The sequence below is a fragment of the Protopterus annectens genome, chromosome 6.part0 (genome assembly GCF_019279795.1).
Source record: "Protopterus annectens isolate FY-2018-M chromosome 6.part0, PAN1.0, whole genome shotgun sequence".
NCBI classification, from domain to species: domain Eukaryota; kingdom Metazoa; phylum Chordata; order Ceratodontiformes; family Protopteridae; genus Protopterus; species Protopterus annectens.
In genome coordinates this window covers 159,177,380-159,192,846 of record NC_056737.1, presented here as the reverse complement: position 1 = coordinate 159,192,846, position 15,467 = coordinate 159,177,380, and the positions used below count along the sequence as shown (strand labels likewise).

The following is a 15,467-nucleotide window of genomic DNA, read 5'->3' as shown; positions in this document are numbered from 1 at the left end:
CTTTTTATTTTAGGAAATTCTTGAGGTTATCTGTGTCTTTTTTAGCATATTCAGTTTTCAGCTTTACCCCTTGGTCTTTATGTGGCCTCAAGGTTATTTACCAAGTGTCTGGCACCTAGCATAGCCTTTTGCAGACTTTATGGCATTCAGCTATTCCATTGTCTGAACAACTTGCTTCTTCAAGCTCCTTCCTCAGTGTTCCCTCTTGAAGGATCTTGACTTCATGGAGAAGGCTCTGTTTTTTTCAGATGACCTCAACAGGAGAGTTTTTGAGAGCCCGGGGGTTCATGGCATCCACCATTCCAATGATTCCTTTTGCCAGAGTTCACATGATGAAGCTACACTAGTAACTCAAGTCTTTCTGGTTTTAGCACTGCCACCCATTAGACTTCCAGATGCTTCTCTTGCCCTGCAACAGTTAGGAGTTTCTATGGGGGTAGAACAAGATTTCCCTCATTCCAGGACTGCCCTTTGTAGTGACTCTCCCAGCCAGGAGCTATTCACATGTGATACAGATCTGGCATAGGAAGCTTGTTCCAACAACATCAGGGTCATTCAAGGGTAAGAAAAACCAAAGAAGATCATGGTTGTGATTCTGACCCTTCAATCTTTGAGTCATCTTGCACTCAAGGCCTCCTCAGGGTGTTTATGACCAACTTCACAGTCATGTGATACATAAACAGGGTAGGGGTAACAGGTCTTAATGCCTTTGCAGACTAGCCTTGATTGCGTGGGAGATTTCCATTCAACCCAGTCTGGCTCTTCAGGCAGTTTACATTCCCTTAGAAAGGAACGTAGACATATTAAGCATATTCATAGCAAAGCCTAATGAATGGATGCTAAACAAGGAGAGCTTCCCAGACATTGTCCATCAGTGAGGTACTCCTCGATTGCTGACAACAGAAACCATTCTGTTCCAGAGATCCAAGATCATTGTCTTGGAAGACAGATGCCATGTCCTTTTCTTTGAAGGGGAGATTCTTTTATGCCTTTCTTCCCCTACCTCTGTTGTCATGAGTCCTTCACAAAATTATGTGGAACAAGCCACAGATCTTGTTGTTGACTCCCTTTTTGTCCAGACAGCATTGGTTTCCCCTTCTTTTTCACCTGGCCAGGGGCAATCACAAGTTGCCACTCAGGATGGATCTGCTCACACAGGATGAGGGCTCTCTTATTCATCCTCCTTTCCAAACTCTACAACTAACTCATTGGGTGATAGAGTTTTGATTAATTTCAGTCACCACTTCTCTGAGGATGTGCTCCAGGTTTTACAGGAGGCTAGGAAACCTGCTACTAGAAAATCTTACACCACTAAATGGAAGATATTTTATTTCAAGTAAAAAAAGAAGAACCAGGATTTTTTTATTCTGATAATTCATACTACTCTCATTTGTGTGGGTTGTTCAGTTTTGGACTGGTTTTCTCTAGAGTTAAAGCTCATTTGTCATCCATTTCTGTTTGTCACTTCATTTCTTCTCATTTTGAGGTCAAACAGTTTCTGAAAGGTGTCCACATTAGGCCTCCAAGAAAACATGTTTCTCTTTCTTGGGATCTGAATTATGCTTTAGAACTTCTGACACTAACCCCCTTTGAACCAGCTGCCAGATGTTTTTCGTGTTTCACTGTTGCAGTCATTATATTTGGGTAATCTGCTGGCAGGTTGCCCTCAGTCAGCCTGAATAACAAAGTCTTGGGTCCTGCGTCCGTTGCTGTCTCCTCTTCCATGACGTAAGGTCGTCAGGGATATAAAACATGCAGCCAATGACATTTTATTCAGTCTTTCTTGCCGTGCGGTGCCCATAGCAGAAGCAGTTCGCAAGTGCCGGTTGGCTGACTCCTGAAATTTTCGCATTCGAGTTTCAGAACCGAAGTCTTCAAACTAAAGCTAAGTACCCTGTTGGGGAAACTTTTTCTTGCTCCTTACTGATGTCAGTAAAAGTTAATAATTGCATTACTTGTGGGAAGCAAATACCTCATAAGGATTTTCATTTATACTGTATTCCTTGCCTAGGCCCAGATCATAACGTGCCTTGCTGTCAGTTTTGTGCTAGATTTAACCAAAGCACTATTAAGCGTCGGTATAGTTTTGCTTATTTTGGATTTGGATCAAAGATTTAAATCCTAAAAGTATTCGACTACCAAAACCGACACTAAAAAAAACTAATGAGAAAGCTCCTAAGCCAGGTACTGTTCGTGGGTACTTAGTGAGGCTCTTTGCAGCTTTTAGTGCTAGGCTTTACGAGAGCCGAGGAGTCCTGTATGCTGCGAGATTCTCAGAGTATCAGACCCGCTGGATGTTCTCCTATTGAACCCGGATTGGTCTGAGCTTGGGTCTTGAGCAGCTTCTGAGGGTGTTTTCAGGCCAAGTTTTTTATATAAAACTGATGCCTTTAAACATTCAAAAACAAAAAAAACAAGCAAAAAAAATGTCTAAAAAGCTATGCATGGCGATGCTCAAGCCTCAAGCCTCAAAAAAAAATGAAAAAAAAAAAATTAAAAATCAACCTTGATCAGGGTGAGACCCCCTGCTTAGGCCTGTGCCCTGATGCATGCCAATGAACAGAGGCATCATTCATTCTGATTATTCTCAGGATCAGGTTCAGATCTGATCCACCCTATGACTGATGATCCTAAGAGATTCTCTTGAGGAATCTGATCTCCCTCTGAGGATTCCTTCTTTGGAGATTGCCCTAACTTTAACTTTTTTTTTTTAAGAAGAGAGTTTTTAATAAACTAAACCAATTTTCACTGAGAGTTCTTCTTCCTCTTGAATCAAAAATTAGGATTTCCTTCTCTCCTCTTGATCACCATGTTGATGATGTATTATCTCCTTAGGCCATGATGGTGATGTATTTCTCCTGATCAAGCATGGCTCCCAGATTACTACCTGGGCTCTCTTACATATAGAAATTACTATTTTCCTGTGACTGATGAAAATTTCTTTTCAAAATCCTCCTGCTTTCCTTGAGACTATTATCTCACAGGCCCAAGGGAAGGTTCAGGCCTCCTAGCCCAAAATCCTACTCCCCTCTGATAGAGATTCCAGGGCTGCTTCCCAGGGGAAAAAAAGAAGGTTACTACATCTGCAACCTGCCAATCAGACCTTAAACTGCCAATTTCACATATGCTTGAATATCAACAATGTGTGGGAAAGGAATAAATGAAATGTAATGAAAATTAATTTATTAATGTGATGGAAAATAAAGAATTAACAGGTTGGAAATTCAGCTGCAAACAGGTTTGAAAGCATACTGAGGGATCTTGCAGGTCCATGCAGGTCTGGCTTTGGGGGTCCAGGCATGCCTGGCTCAAGGAGCAAAATCTGCCTGGCTCAAGGAGCAAAAATCTGCCTGATGCCCTGTGCAGCATGACACTTAAAAAATCTGTAAACAGAAAAGGAAATATAAAAAAAAAAAAGAATTAAAGCAAATTCAAAAAAAAGACAAAGCTAAAGTTCAGTAGCAACTGGCCAGGTTCAGGTGGCACTGGCCTACTAAAACTTAGGCACTGGCATAAGCAAATCTCAAGGCTCAGGCAAAGCCAGAACCACAGAGGCAAAGGCAGCTCCAAGCAAGGGCAGGAGGCTCAAATGGGGAAAAAAATGGGGCAAAAAGGACAACAAAGGACTCCAAAGACAAATCTACACTCAGGACAAACAGCACCATCACCATTGTGCCTTGAGACTCACCTTCACCATCCATTGGAAAAAGCTTGGAGTGCAAAATTAGGACATGCAAAAATTGGAGTTATGGTATTGGAACATAGTATCCCACATAGTTCAATTTCATTACCATACACATTCAAATCACTTTCATACATTGGCAATTCCAAAATATCACATATCTGCAGCAAAACCTATACAAACCACCTGGCAGACTCAAAAAAAGGAAAAAAAGGAAAAGGGAAATTCAAAAAATTCAAGAAAAGGACCAAGAGACAAGTTCCTGTTCAGATTGCGGAATTTCATTTCCCTGGACACGGATTTATTGATTTTGACATGATCATTCACAATGCTGACTTTGCAACAGCTTCTGCCTATGCTGGGCAGAAATGCTTGCTTAGTGACTCTAGACTTAAAAGAGGCATACCTGCATTCCATTACCAATTCTCTGCACTGCCCTTTGGCTTATCTACTGTGCCCGGCATCTTTACAAAGTGCCTGGCACCAGTAATTGCATTCTGCAGACAAAGAGGTATACAAATTTATCCTTATCTGGATGACTGTCTCATTCAAGCAGAGGACAAGGGCACTCTTCTTCAACATCTGGCGTTTGTAAAAAGGCTTCTAACATGCCTGGGGTACACAATAAATGAAAAGAAATCCCAACTGGTACCCTCTCAAATAATTACATTTCTGGGTGCAAGCTTGAATGGAACTGCCCAAATGTCTTTCTTTATGCCAGACAAACAAAGGCAACTGATAACATACTTCAAACAAATGGGAAAAAAACCCAGTTATCTGCACAACAAATTTTGCAGGCTTTGGGGTTCATGACATCCTGCATTCTACTAATTCCATATGCAAGACTGCATATGAGGAAACTTCAATGGTACCTAAAAGGTTTATGGAGCCAACATTGTCACAGTCTGGAAACAATGATACCTCTCATTCCCTGCCTACAACAGGAGTTTCTTTGGTGGGCGGAGACATATCACCAAAACAAGGGACTGTCTTTCACTCTACCCCCTGCCACCCAAACCCTAACTACAGACGCATCAGACTATGCTTGGGGGGCCCACCTGGCGGGGAGATGCATTCAGGGCAAATGGAGCCCAAAACAAATGCATCTGCATATCAAACAGAAAGAGATGCTAGCTGTTCAGAATGCTCTGACAGCCTTCAAGGATTTACTTCATCCAGGACAACTACTGATAAAGATGGACAATACCACGGTTATGTGGTACATAAACAAGCAGGGGGGTACACATTCCTACCCCCTTTGCAGACTAGCCATGACATTGTGGAACACGGCTTTGACTTACCAAATACATCTTCAAGCTCAATTCCTGCCAGGAAAACAAAATACTCTGGCAGACGACCTGAGCAGAAATCTTATGGACCCACACGAATGGAAACTGGATCCACAAATCTTCAGCATGTTAACATGGAAATGGGGGAGCCCAGACATAGATCTATTTGCCTCTCCCCAAAATTATCAGCTGGACAAATTCTGCACAAGAATTCATCACAAAAAAGCATGGACAGTGGACGCCTTATCCTTCAGTTGGAAAAACCTATCAGTCTATGCCTTTCCCCCTCTGCCTCTTCTCTCCAAGGTCTTACTAAAAGTCTGACAGGAAAAAACAAAAATGATCCTAGTTGCTCCAGACTGGCCTTGACAACACTGGTACCCACTTCTAAGGAATATGTCTCAACTCCCCCCTTGGTACTTGCCTCAGATACCTCATTTACTGTCTCAGCAGAACAATCAAATTCTGCACACTCAGCTCCAAACTCTGAACCTTGCAGCATGGCTGATCATAAAATTATTCAAACAACACCTCTCAGTAAATCTGTGATGGATGTCATTTTGGAAGCCAGAAGGCCTAGTACTAGAAAATCTTATGCTGATAAATGGAAGAGATTCTGTGCTTGGAACCAAGCACAAGGAACAGACACAACAAAGCCCAATATTCCTCAGATTTTACAATATTTGACTGAGATGCTTGACAAAGGCCTATTTTTTCTTCAATAAAAATCCATGCCTCTGCCATCTCGGCTCATTACAACACAGAGCCTCCACTCTTTTCTCATCCTCTGCTTAAATAGTATCTTAGAGGGGCCAAAAATTTAAGGCCTCCAAGAAAATCTCCAACTCCTGCATGGAACCTTAATTTTGTGCTGGAAAAACTCACCCTGCCTCCTTTTGAACCAGCAGCTACAGCGGATATAACATTTCTATCTTGGAAAACAGCTTTTCTCTTGGCAGTCACTTCAGCAAGAAGGGTTTCAGAACTGCAGACTCTCATGGCAGTGGAGCCTTTTATTATATTTTACCCGGACAGGGTGTCCCTCAGTACCAATCCTTCTTTTATGCCTAAGGTGGTATTCACTGTGGCTCTTAACCAGACCATTCATCTGCCAACATTTTACCCAAATCCACAGAACAAGGGAGAGCGGATTCTGCATTAATTGGATGTACACAGACAACTAAGATTCTACCTAAACAGGACCAAATCTCTAAGAAAATCTGAGCAACTACTGGTAGCATTTGCTGCAGGGTCAGAGGGGAAGGTTATATCAAAGCAGACTATTTCTAAGTGGATAAGCCACTGCATTCGTTTCTGCTATTTGCACCATGGTAAACCTGTGCCTAAGGGGATCAGATCACATTCCACCAGGGCTGCCTCTACTTCAGCAGCTTTTCTCAGAGGAGTTCCAACCAAAGACATTCTAGAAGCTGCTACTTGAAGCTCTATTCATACCTTTACAAAGCATTATCATTTATCTCTCTTTTCCACATCCAGGGCAGGCTTTGCCACTGCAGTCCTTCAGGGCCTCAAAGCCGCTCCTAATGCTGTTTAGTTCCATCCTCCCATCCATAGCTTTGGGATTCTACCCAAATGTAATGACTGCAACAGTGAAACATGAAGAACATAGTACAGTTGTGTACACTTATCATAAATGTAGATGTTCGAGTGTATTCACTGTTGCAGTCCAGGTTACCCACCCACCATCCCCCTTTCTATACCTTTTCCTCTCCTTCACTATACACTAAAGCCTTTGTGGTGTATTTGCAGAAAAACTGAATAAAATGGCGTCGGCTGCATGTTTTATACCCCTGAAAACCTGACGTCATGAAACAGGAGACAGCAACTGACACAGGACCCAAGACTTTGTTATTCAGGCCAACTGAGGGCAACCTGCCAGCCGATTACCCAAATGTAATGACTGCAACAGTGAATACACTTGAACATCTACATTTATGGTAAGTGTACACAACTGTACTTTCCTCTTTAAACATTTGCATATGGAAAATTGTTATATTAGTGACTTGGAATATGCTAAGAGGGTTTCTGACCTCCAAGCACTGATGGCTGTTTCATCCTTCTTAGTTTTCCATAAGAATAGGGTTGCACTTGGACTAATCCTTCTGTTATGCCCAAGATGGTGAATGAATTATCCTTTAATCAGTCTTTCTTTCCTTCTCCTCAAAACAGAGGAGAGAGAAGATATGCATAGACAACTTAGATTTTATCAAGATAAAACTAAAGACATTAGACATTCAGACCAGCTTTTTGTGTCCTTTCAAGAAAAGAAATTGTGATTGCCAGTCTCTGTTTTTTTCTGGATTTCCCTTTGTTATGCTTATCATGAGAAACAGCTTCTTACTCCTGTCAAGATTTATTCTACTAGGGCAGTACCATCTTTGAAGGTCATTTTCAAGGGACTGGATTCTGGAACTTTTCTTAATTATTTTTAATTCTGGAGCTTTTTTTTGGACCTATTTTTGAGGTAACTAACTGGTTCTCTATCCTCTATGTATAATTTTACTAAATATTACAAGTTGGGAGGCAGTCCCTTTCATTTCAGGGCCCTGCCCTTTTGTTCTTCAACAGCTCATTAGGTGGTCAACAGGTACTTGGTAATCACAGACACTCATCTCTGGCAACAATATTCAAATGTTTCCGTATTCTGGAAAATTGGTTCCTTGCTGCTCCAGCAAAGGAATCATTGGTCAATGCCAGTGACTACTTGCTCCTGCCTGGCTATCTGTCTGTCTGTCCATCCTTAGGCATATCCATTAGCTATAAGAAATTCATCTTTTAACCAGCTGAAGCTATTCAGTTCATCACATGCCACCTAGGCACAGTGAGCTATATAGTGTCTCTACCTCAGAACAAATTTCAAATATCCTCCTTCATGCCGCTCATCTACTAGAAGGTCTAGTTTTCTGAATTCTGGGGTTGATGTCCGTCTCTTTTCCGATGGTACAGTGCACTCATTTTTGTATAATAATACTACAGTTGCTTCTAAGGGCTCAGTGGTCTTAGGTTTAGAATAGCTTTCCACCCGCATTATGATAAGCCACCTGGCTAATTTCCCCTTTCCTTCATTCAGTAAGACCATTTTTTTACCACCACTTGCAGCATGGATGCCACCTTCTTGGAGTTGAGGGGGGTGGGGCATTACAAAGAGAGGATAGTCCAAGAATTATGGAAGTCTCAAGAGGCCAAACTTCACATCAGTAGGTTCATAAGTAAATATCTCTACTCCTGTTTTTATTATTCTGTATAGTAGGGATGTTTACAACTATGTTAGGTCTCTGAAAATAATTGGAATTTAATATTTTCCAATGAGATCAAAATGATGCTTGGTTCATCACCAACTATAGTATTTAGTAAGGGGAGAAATATTAAAAATCTATTGCAGAGTTATGCCCCTAAAGTTAATGGGAATTTTAGGCAGAATGTTATGAGGAAATGTGGGTGTTCTAAGTGTTGTAGGTTTAAACAAGAAGGACCATATATTGTTGTTCATGGTTTTGATAGAACCATTTTGTGCCCAGGTAGATGGCAATTGCAACACCACACATGTGGTATACCTTGCTTGTTGTAGTTCATGTGATGCATTCTTTGTGGGGAAGTCCAATAGAAAACTGTGGGAAGAATTAGAGAACATATGTATGATATAAGAAAGAAGATAACTGCGATGGTGGTGCTATGGTAGCATTGTCGCCTCACAGTTAGACATTGTCCGATCGATTCTCAGTTAGAGCGTCTTCTGTGTGTCGACATGCTTGAACGGGCGTTCCTTTGTTGAAGGTTGTGCGTTAGGCCCGGCAAGCCAGCACGTGAAAATCTACTGCCAATCATTAGCGGACCGGAGTTCCGCTGTGGCGACCCCTAACCGGGAAAAGCTGAAAGGCACAAACAAACATGTATGATATAAGAAAGAATAATTCCACTGTTCTGTATGTTCTAGCTACAAGGAGTTCACAGTTTTCATCATTGATAGAGTTTCAGCAGTGGATTTGATGGGGTGACTGAAATTCCTCTTGATGATGAAGAATTGGTTTGGCTGTTGAGGCTTAATGCCTCCATATGACCAGGGTTGAATGATTATTTATCTATAGAGAGTGTTGTGAAAAGGAAAACTTATGTTCTCTGAGTCACACACATTTAGGTTATATGTTTTTGCACTTATGATTCGATATTCGTATTATTTTTTAAATTTGTTATGGTTAATTATGCCATATTACTTTTATTTTCCCATATGAGTATTCATTTTATGATGTATTGGAGCTTTTAACATGCCTTTTAAATAATTTGCATAAATTATTTGTATTCATTATTCATTATGTGATAAATGGGCTGCCGCTAGTGGTTGATGTTCAGTATCTAACTGTCAGGATTAGTGCAATTCTTGAAGTTGGTTAAATGATACAGGATGAAAGCGCTTAGTCTCATTATCGATTTTTTTAATAAATATGTGTGTGTGGGGTCTTCTTTCATTCATTGAATTTATACATACCTGAATCACTAAAACGCAATATGACTTCACAGAACCTTTACCATATTGAAGCAATGGATCAGTGATATTTTTCTAAGAGAAACAAACCACTTGGCCACCAGGGTGAACTTTGCCCTTTCCCCCAATGTAGTGCGATCTTGGAGTTGGTATATTCAGTTGGGATTTGTGGGGGCAAAGCCTTCCACTTGTATGGGTTTAATATTTTTTTTTTTTGCTTTTTCTTGGTGGCAAAGTGGTTCCTTTCCCTTAGAAAAATATTGATAATCTGTTGCTTCGATATAGTAAGGGTTCAGTGAAGTTGTCTCACATTTTAGTAGTTCGGTTAAGTGCAAATTCGATGAATGAAAGTAGACCCGGGTGGGGGACATTGTCTTGTTCATTCCATTTTTTTTTTAGTCAGGCCCATGTGCTTTTTGTGATACCTCAACCATTGTACCAACCTCCATTCCCTAAAGCTAGAATCAAACCCTATTGGTACTGTTACTCATATCTTACTGCATTAACACACTTAGCCACAGAGAAATATCTTGGAGAGTGGGCAGTCCCACTTTTGTTGCAAGAATTACAGAATTTCTGTGTCAAGGGTTGATTTCTATCTAAACTGACAATATGCCAGTGGCTTGGTACATCACCAAATAGGGAAGAGCCAGATCATACCCTTTACTCCAGGAAGCCATGAGAATGTGTTAATGGATGACGGTTTCTAATAGCAGCACACATTTTCAGGAAGGTTAGGCATGAAGCCTTATGAGTGGGCTCTCAATCCAATGGTAGTACATCAAATATTCAGATGTTGGAGCAAGCCTTGCTACAATCTTTGCTTCCTCATCTAGCACAAAGTGCACCAATGTCTTTGCACTGATCCCCCCACCAAAGGAACAGTCCCTGAGAAATGTAGTTGTAACAATGGTCTCCTGAGCTGCTTTATGCATACCTCCCCATTGGTCTTTGATTCCCAGGTTTCTGCAGAAAGTGATTAGATGCAAAACCACTATAGTCTTCGCTACCTAGTAGTACCCTACACAAATTTGGTTCAGCTCTTAAGGCCTTAGATCAAGGATCACCCTCCCCCCTACACACACACACACACACACACACACACACACACACACACACACACACACACACACACACACACACACACACACACACACACACACACAGATCTTGGATCCCTGGAATATCTGTCACACCCATCCATGGATCTTTACCCATATCTACACAACCTTAAGCTAACTTAGTGGTTTCACCAATTACAGCAATGGCTAATGACTCATCTTTGTTAAATGATGTAGTCAGATCCTGTCTGCATCCATAGGGGATCCACTTATAAACTTTACCATGGAAAGTGGAAGCATTTCACAATTTGGACAACAGCACAAAACATTGACTCTCCCACTGCTTCTGTTCCAGACATTTTATGATACTTGGCAAGTACATTTGATTCAAGTTTTAGTGTTTCTGCTATTAAGGTGCAATTAATGGCTATCAGAAATGTTCTGTCTAGTTGTGAAATCCACTCTTCGGCTTCTAATAACCTCTGCAAAGCCTTTCTCAAAGGAGTTTTCTCCCTTGTCCTTTAATTAGAGAACTGGTGATGGAACCTTTAGTTAAGTCACTGTTTGAAGCAGCATCTTCTGCACCCTTGAAATGCTGTTTCTGGAAAACGTTTGTGGGTGCTATTACGTGTACCAAAGGAGTATCAGAGTTACAGGCTCTGTCCTCTGTCTTTCTTAACTTGCTTTACCACAAGGACAGGGTGCCTGAATGTAGTAATCGGTCATTTGTTCCTGATGTGACTTTCACTGCAAACATAAGCAAACTTATCCCTCTACCAGTATTTTTTCCACACTGTTTCAGTAAAAGTGAATATGCTTTATATACCTTGGGTGTACTTAGACAACTGGAATTCAGCCTGTACAGAACCAAACCCATTAGGAAGGACGCAACATTTTTGTTTCTTTTGCAGCTAATAAACTTGGTTCAATATTGTCTAAAGTCACCCTTTCTAGGTGGCTTTCTGATTGTATATTGTACATTTACTTATCTTACAATTACATCTTACCTTGCAAATCCAAAGCCAGTTCCATGAGGTCTGTTGACACTTCCACAAAAATTATCAGTTGATGAAATGTATGCTGCAGCAACATAGTCTGCACTGCACACCTTTGCTAAGCATTACAAATTAGATACTATCTCAATGTCTAGGGCTTCCTTTAGTGTCAGTATCCTCAAACGTCTCCTGTCGTGATTCCACCCACATGGACAGTAGGTGGTGATTCTGACCCAACAGTAATATTGACCAGATGGGATGAATAGGATATGGTAGTTATGCATTTACCATAAAGCTAGATCCATTCATCCGCTTCCATCTGATACAGCATCCCTTCCTCCTTCCCTCATCCAAACTGCCATTCTGTAAGACCTGAAGGACCTTTCAAATTGTTTCTACTAACAGGTAAAAAAAAACACAAAAAGCACTTTTATTTACTGACAACAAATTCAATGAGATGTTGCTTCACACTGCATTATAGGAAGACAATATTTAAAGGGACTCATGGTTGGCATGCTAGTTTTTGCCATCTTGGATCTGACAAGCCACATAATGACCCATCAGTCGTACTGGGTGGATGTGGATGAAAGGATCCAGTGTTTTATGGTAAGTACATGACTACCACATAGTTACCTTTTTTGCTGCTCCCTGAGAACAGTGTGAGCTTATGATAAACATGACCTTCCAGAGAAGAAACACATAACATTCTTGCAAATGGAGCTCTGTCTGCAAGCCTTGTAAATATGTTTCTAATACTGAACTTATTGGGGCTGCTTTTCTACATGTAGGTTTTTTGTTATTCCAGTGAATTTCAGTGATTTCATTGTACAATATTTTATAGTAGTTTATGTAAGTATACAGGAGTGACTAATGTAACAGTGAGATTTAGAACTTCTGCCATAGGTGAACAGTGGCTGATGAAGGGATGTGACTGATCATATTTCTATAATATGCTGCTCTGTTGTGTTGTTGGAATACCATGGTCTCTTCAGCTGAATGAGAGTGGTAGATTGCATTGTAAGTAGTTTTTGAGTAAAGCAGCTTCAAGCCATTTTAGGTATGGTCATGAGACAATTTCTGTTCAACATTTTTCTTGAATGCTGTGAAATTTTATTTTATCTTCAATGTAGTGACCTGTTTCACCTGGGCAGGACAGGACATTATTGCCAGCTAGAAATATTAAACAGTGATTGTAATATTTTCATTTAATGCCTTCTGTTTTTATATATTCTGTTGCTTATCAGTTATATGTCTTAGAGTAAATGTATGATGATCATCTGTGAATAGTAAAGTGTGATCTTTATCACACTTGTTGATGATTGCCATAGCTTGACCAGTTTCAGTGACTTTTTAAAAGGTTACTCAACATGTATTTTAATTTCCAAGTAAACTTAAAAACTGTTTCTCTTTACTGCCTTTCCCTCAATCACAGGAGATTCTACAGACATGTCAGGTAAGAGATTTCCTATTATCTTCCTTGTCCCATAAGCAGAATCAGTAATTAATAAAAAATTTCAAATTTGGTATCCTGTCATCTGTTAACAGTGTTAACATGGTATTGAAAGGTGCAGTGCCTTTACCAGAAAATAGAACAACCATCTGTGACAACAGCTACATTAAGAAAGAGTGCTTTCTGTCTCAAATTCTGATGTTTTTTCATGCTTCCGAGACCGTAATGTACCCATTCTCCATACTGGGCCTTCACTCAATTTACTCAGGAGGGAGATGCAAGAATATTATTGTAACATACACTACTGAGGTGTTCAACATTTCATTGTCCGTTTTACTATTATGCATTTTGAGGAGATGCATCATAATAGTATCTGCTTCCCTGATTACTCTCCTTACCAAAACATCCATTTCAATATTTTTGCCAAGATTTCTGAAGTGGCAGTTAATGCTTTTAGCTATGGACTCTGGCATTATGCAAGGATCTGAAGGCACGTTCCACACATCTCTACCTCAAACACATTCTTTCTGTGTTTGAGCCTTACTGTCTGAAGATGTTGCTAAGGAAACAGAGGTAATCCAGGGGGCTTGCGTGAAGTCTGGTATCCCTCCTGTGACTCAGAGGGTGACAAGACAAACAAGAAATACAGTATAAAAGATAAGCCTTGATAAAATCACTTTAGCTAGCAGATCTAGAAGACTGTCTCTCTGATACTCTCCCTGTGAAAGGAATAAAGACACCTTGTTGAAGTTTACAGTCATTTATTCAGTTAAGTAGGTAGATGGATGAGTGTTCTTTAAGGGGGGGGTGGCAGTGTCAGTCTACCATTAATCTCCTCTCCTTCACCATTTCATGTTGAGGTTGCTCAGTGCTAGTCACCACTGTTAACCCTGCATTATTATCACTCTCCCATACATACACATATGTACACATTTGTACCTGTAAGGAATTTAGAAAGAGAGAGAGAGAGCAGTGTCTAAATTAAAAAGTGCATATGAGAGGGGGATTAACATGAGAAAATGTACCAGTAATTGTTTGCAAACTGAGAGTTTTTAACTCTGCCATTTTCTGTTATGAGTAAAAATATATTATGGCTAAATCATTTAAATTTTGTTTTATTTTCAAGCAGATACCATTTACTATAACAGCAGTCCAGTAATTGTTCTTGTTTAGGATGCTTTTTTTTGGTATTTATTAAAGCTGATATAATCCCAGCATACTCAAAGAAAAATCATTTCCCTTCCTTGAAGCCAAGGAACTAATGTGTGATACCTTACTTCAAAGCTTTAATAATATAGTTACAGCTTTGGCAAAGTATAGCCTGTTGGGAAAATAGAACAGCTTTTCAGTATCTTCAAATGAGATTTATTCTTCAGCAGATCACATTCGGAACATTATAGGATAATTGTATTATGAGACCATTTTTACACCATGGTCACATTTACGGAGCAAGGCTTCTGACATGAATGCATTGCATTGAAAAATCAGTAGAAAAATAGTCTTGCATGATTTGTAATCATTGTGAAGAAGTGACAAGGATGAATGAACAACAAACTGTAAGTCTGTCAGCTTTTTAGAAAGCTTTCAGAATTCTTTATAGAGATTGAGAGACAGTAAGCTGAATGAAGTTTAAACTTCTAAGCTCCTAAGCTCTGCTAACACTGGCAAAAAATGTATGGTTCCAAAGACTAGAAGGTGGTCTTAGACGATTGCTAAGGAGTTTACAAGACAAGAGACCCATCATAAAAAACTCAGTTATTTTCTACTGAGAGCCTCCAAAATCTTCTAAAAGCCCCCCCCCCCCCCCGAAAAATGTTTCTGCTAACTGAAAAAAAAAGTGCTGGTAATACCTCACTAAAACACATATTCTGTGTGTTTACATTGTGGTAATTCATATGTGTTATATTCAGAGATATCCTTTTGTGAGATACTATTATCGGTCTGACTTCCATCATTTTTGCTTTTTTTGTTTTCTCAGTTTTTACGTAGACTTAGGAGTCAGTTTCTCTGTCACTATAAAAGTTTTTAGTGTAAGTATCAAAATTTCTGTCCACATTTGTCTCTGTGATTTACAGAGAGATAACATTTGATTACCAGGAAAGTCTGACTGGATAGGTGCCCATTTTTAACAGAGGTTTGGGAAGAAAAGCTCCAAAGTATTACAAAATCATTGTAAGAACAACAATTTTACAGTCTTCAAAACTAATACAAAGCAACTACAATTTAATAATTATACCAAATTAGACATAATGTGACAGCATTGGTTAAAAACAGATACAACTTATATGACAATGATTTATTATTTAGAGAAATTTTAGCCATTTTAGAGAAATTAAAGGTAAGCTAGTATAATATAAACTGGAATTGCAATATGATGTAAGAGAAAAAAAAACAGACTTATGGAATATTTAGATATATTGTCAAGGGAGAGAAATTGATTGAAATTAGGAAGTGAGTAAAGAAGGGGGAGTAATGAGTTATAAGCTATG

The 15,467-nt window shown here is 39.7% G+C and overlaps 1 protein-coding gene across 1 annotated transcript in view; it reads left to right on the top strand.

The window, feature by feature from the left end:
- The window catches only part of LOC122803780 (echinoderm microtubule-associated protein-like 5), a 3,919,718-nt gene that overhangs the window by 3,034,647 nt on the left and 869,604 nt on the right, over positions 1–15,467 (top strand). The window contains exon 33 of the mRNA XM_044073467.1: positions 12,961–12,981. Coding sequence (XP_043929402.1) covers positions 12,961–12,981 — 21 coding nt within the window. The remainder of the gene's footprint in view (positions 1–12,960; positions 12,982–15,467) is intronic.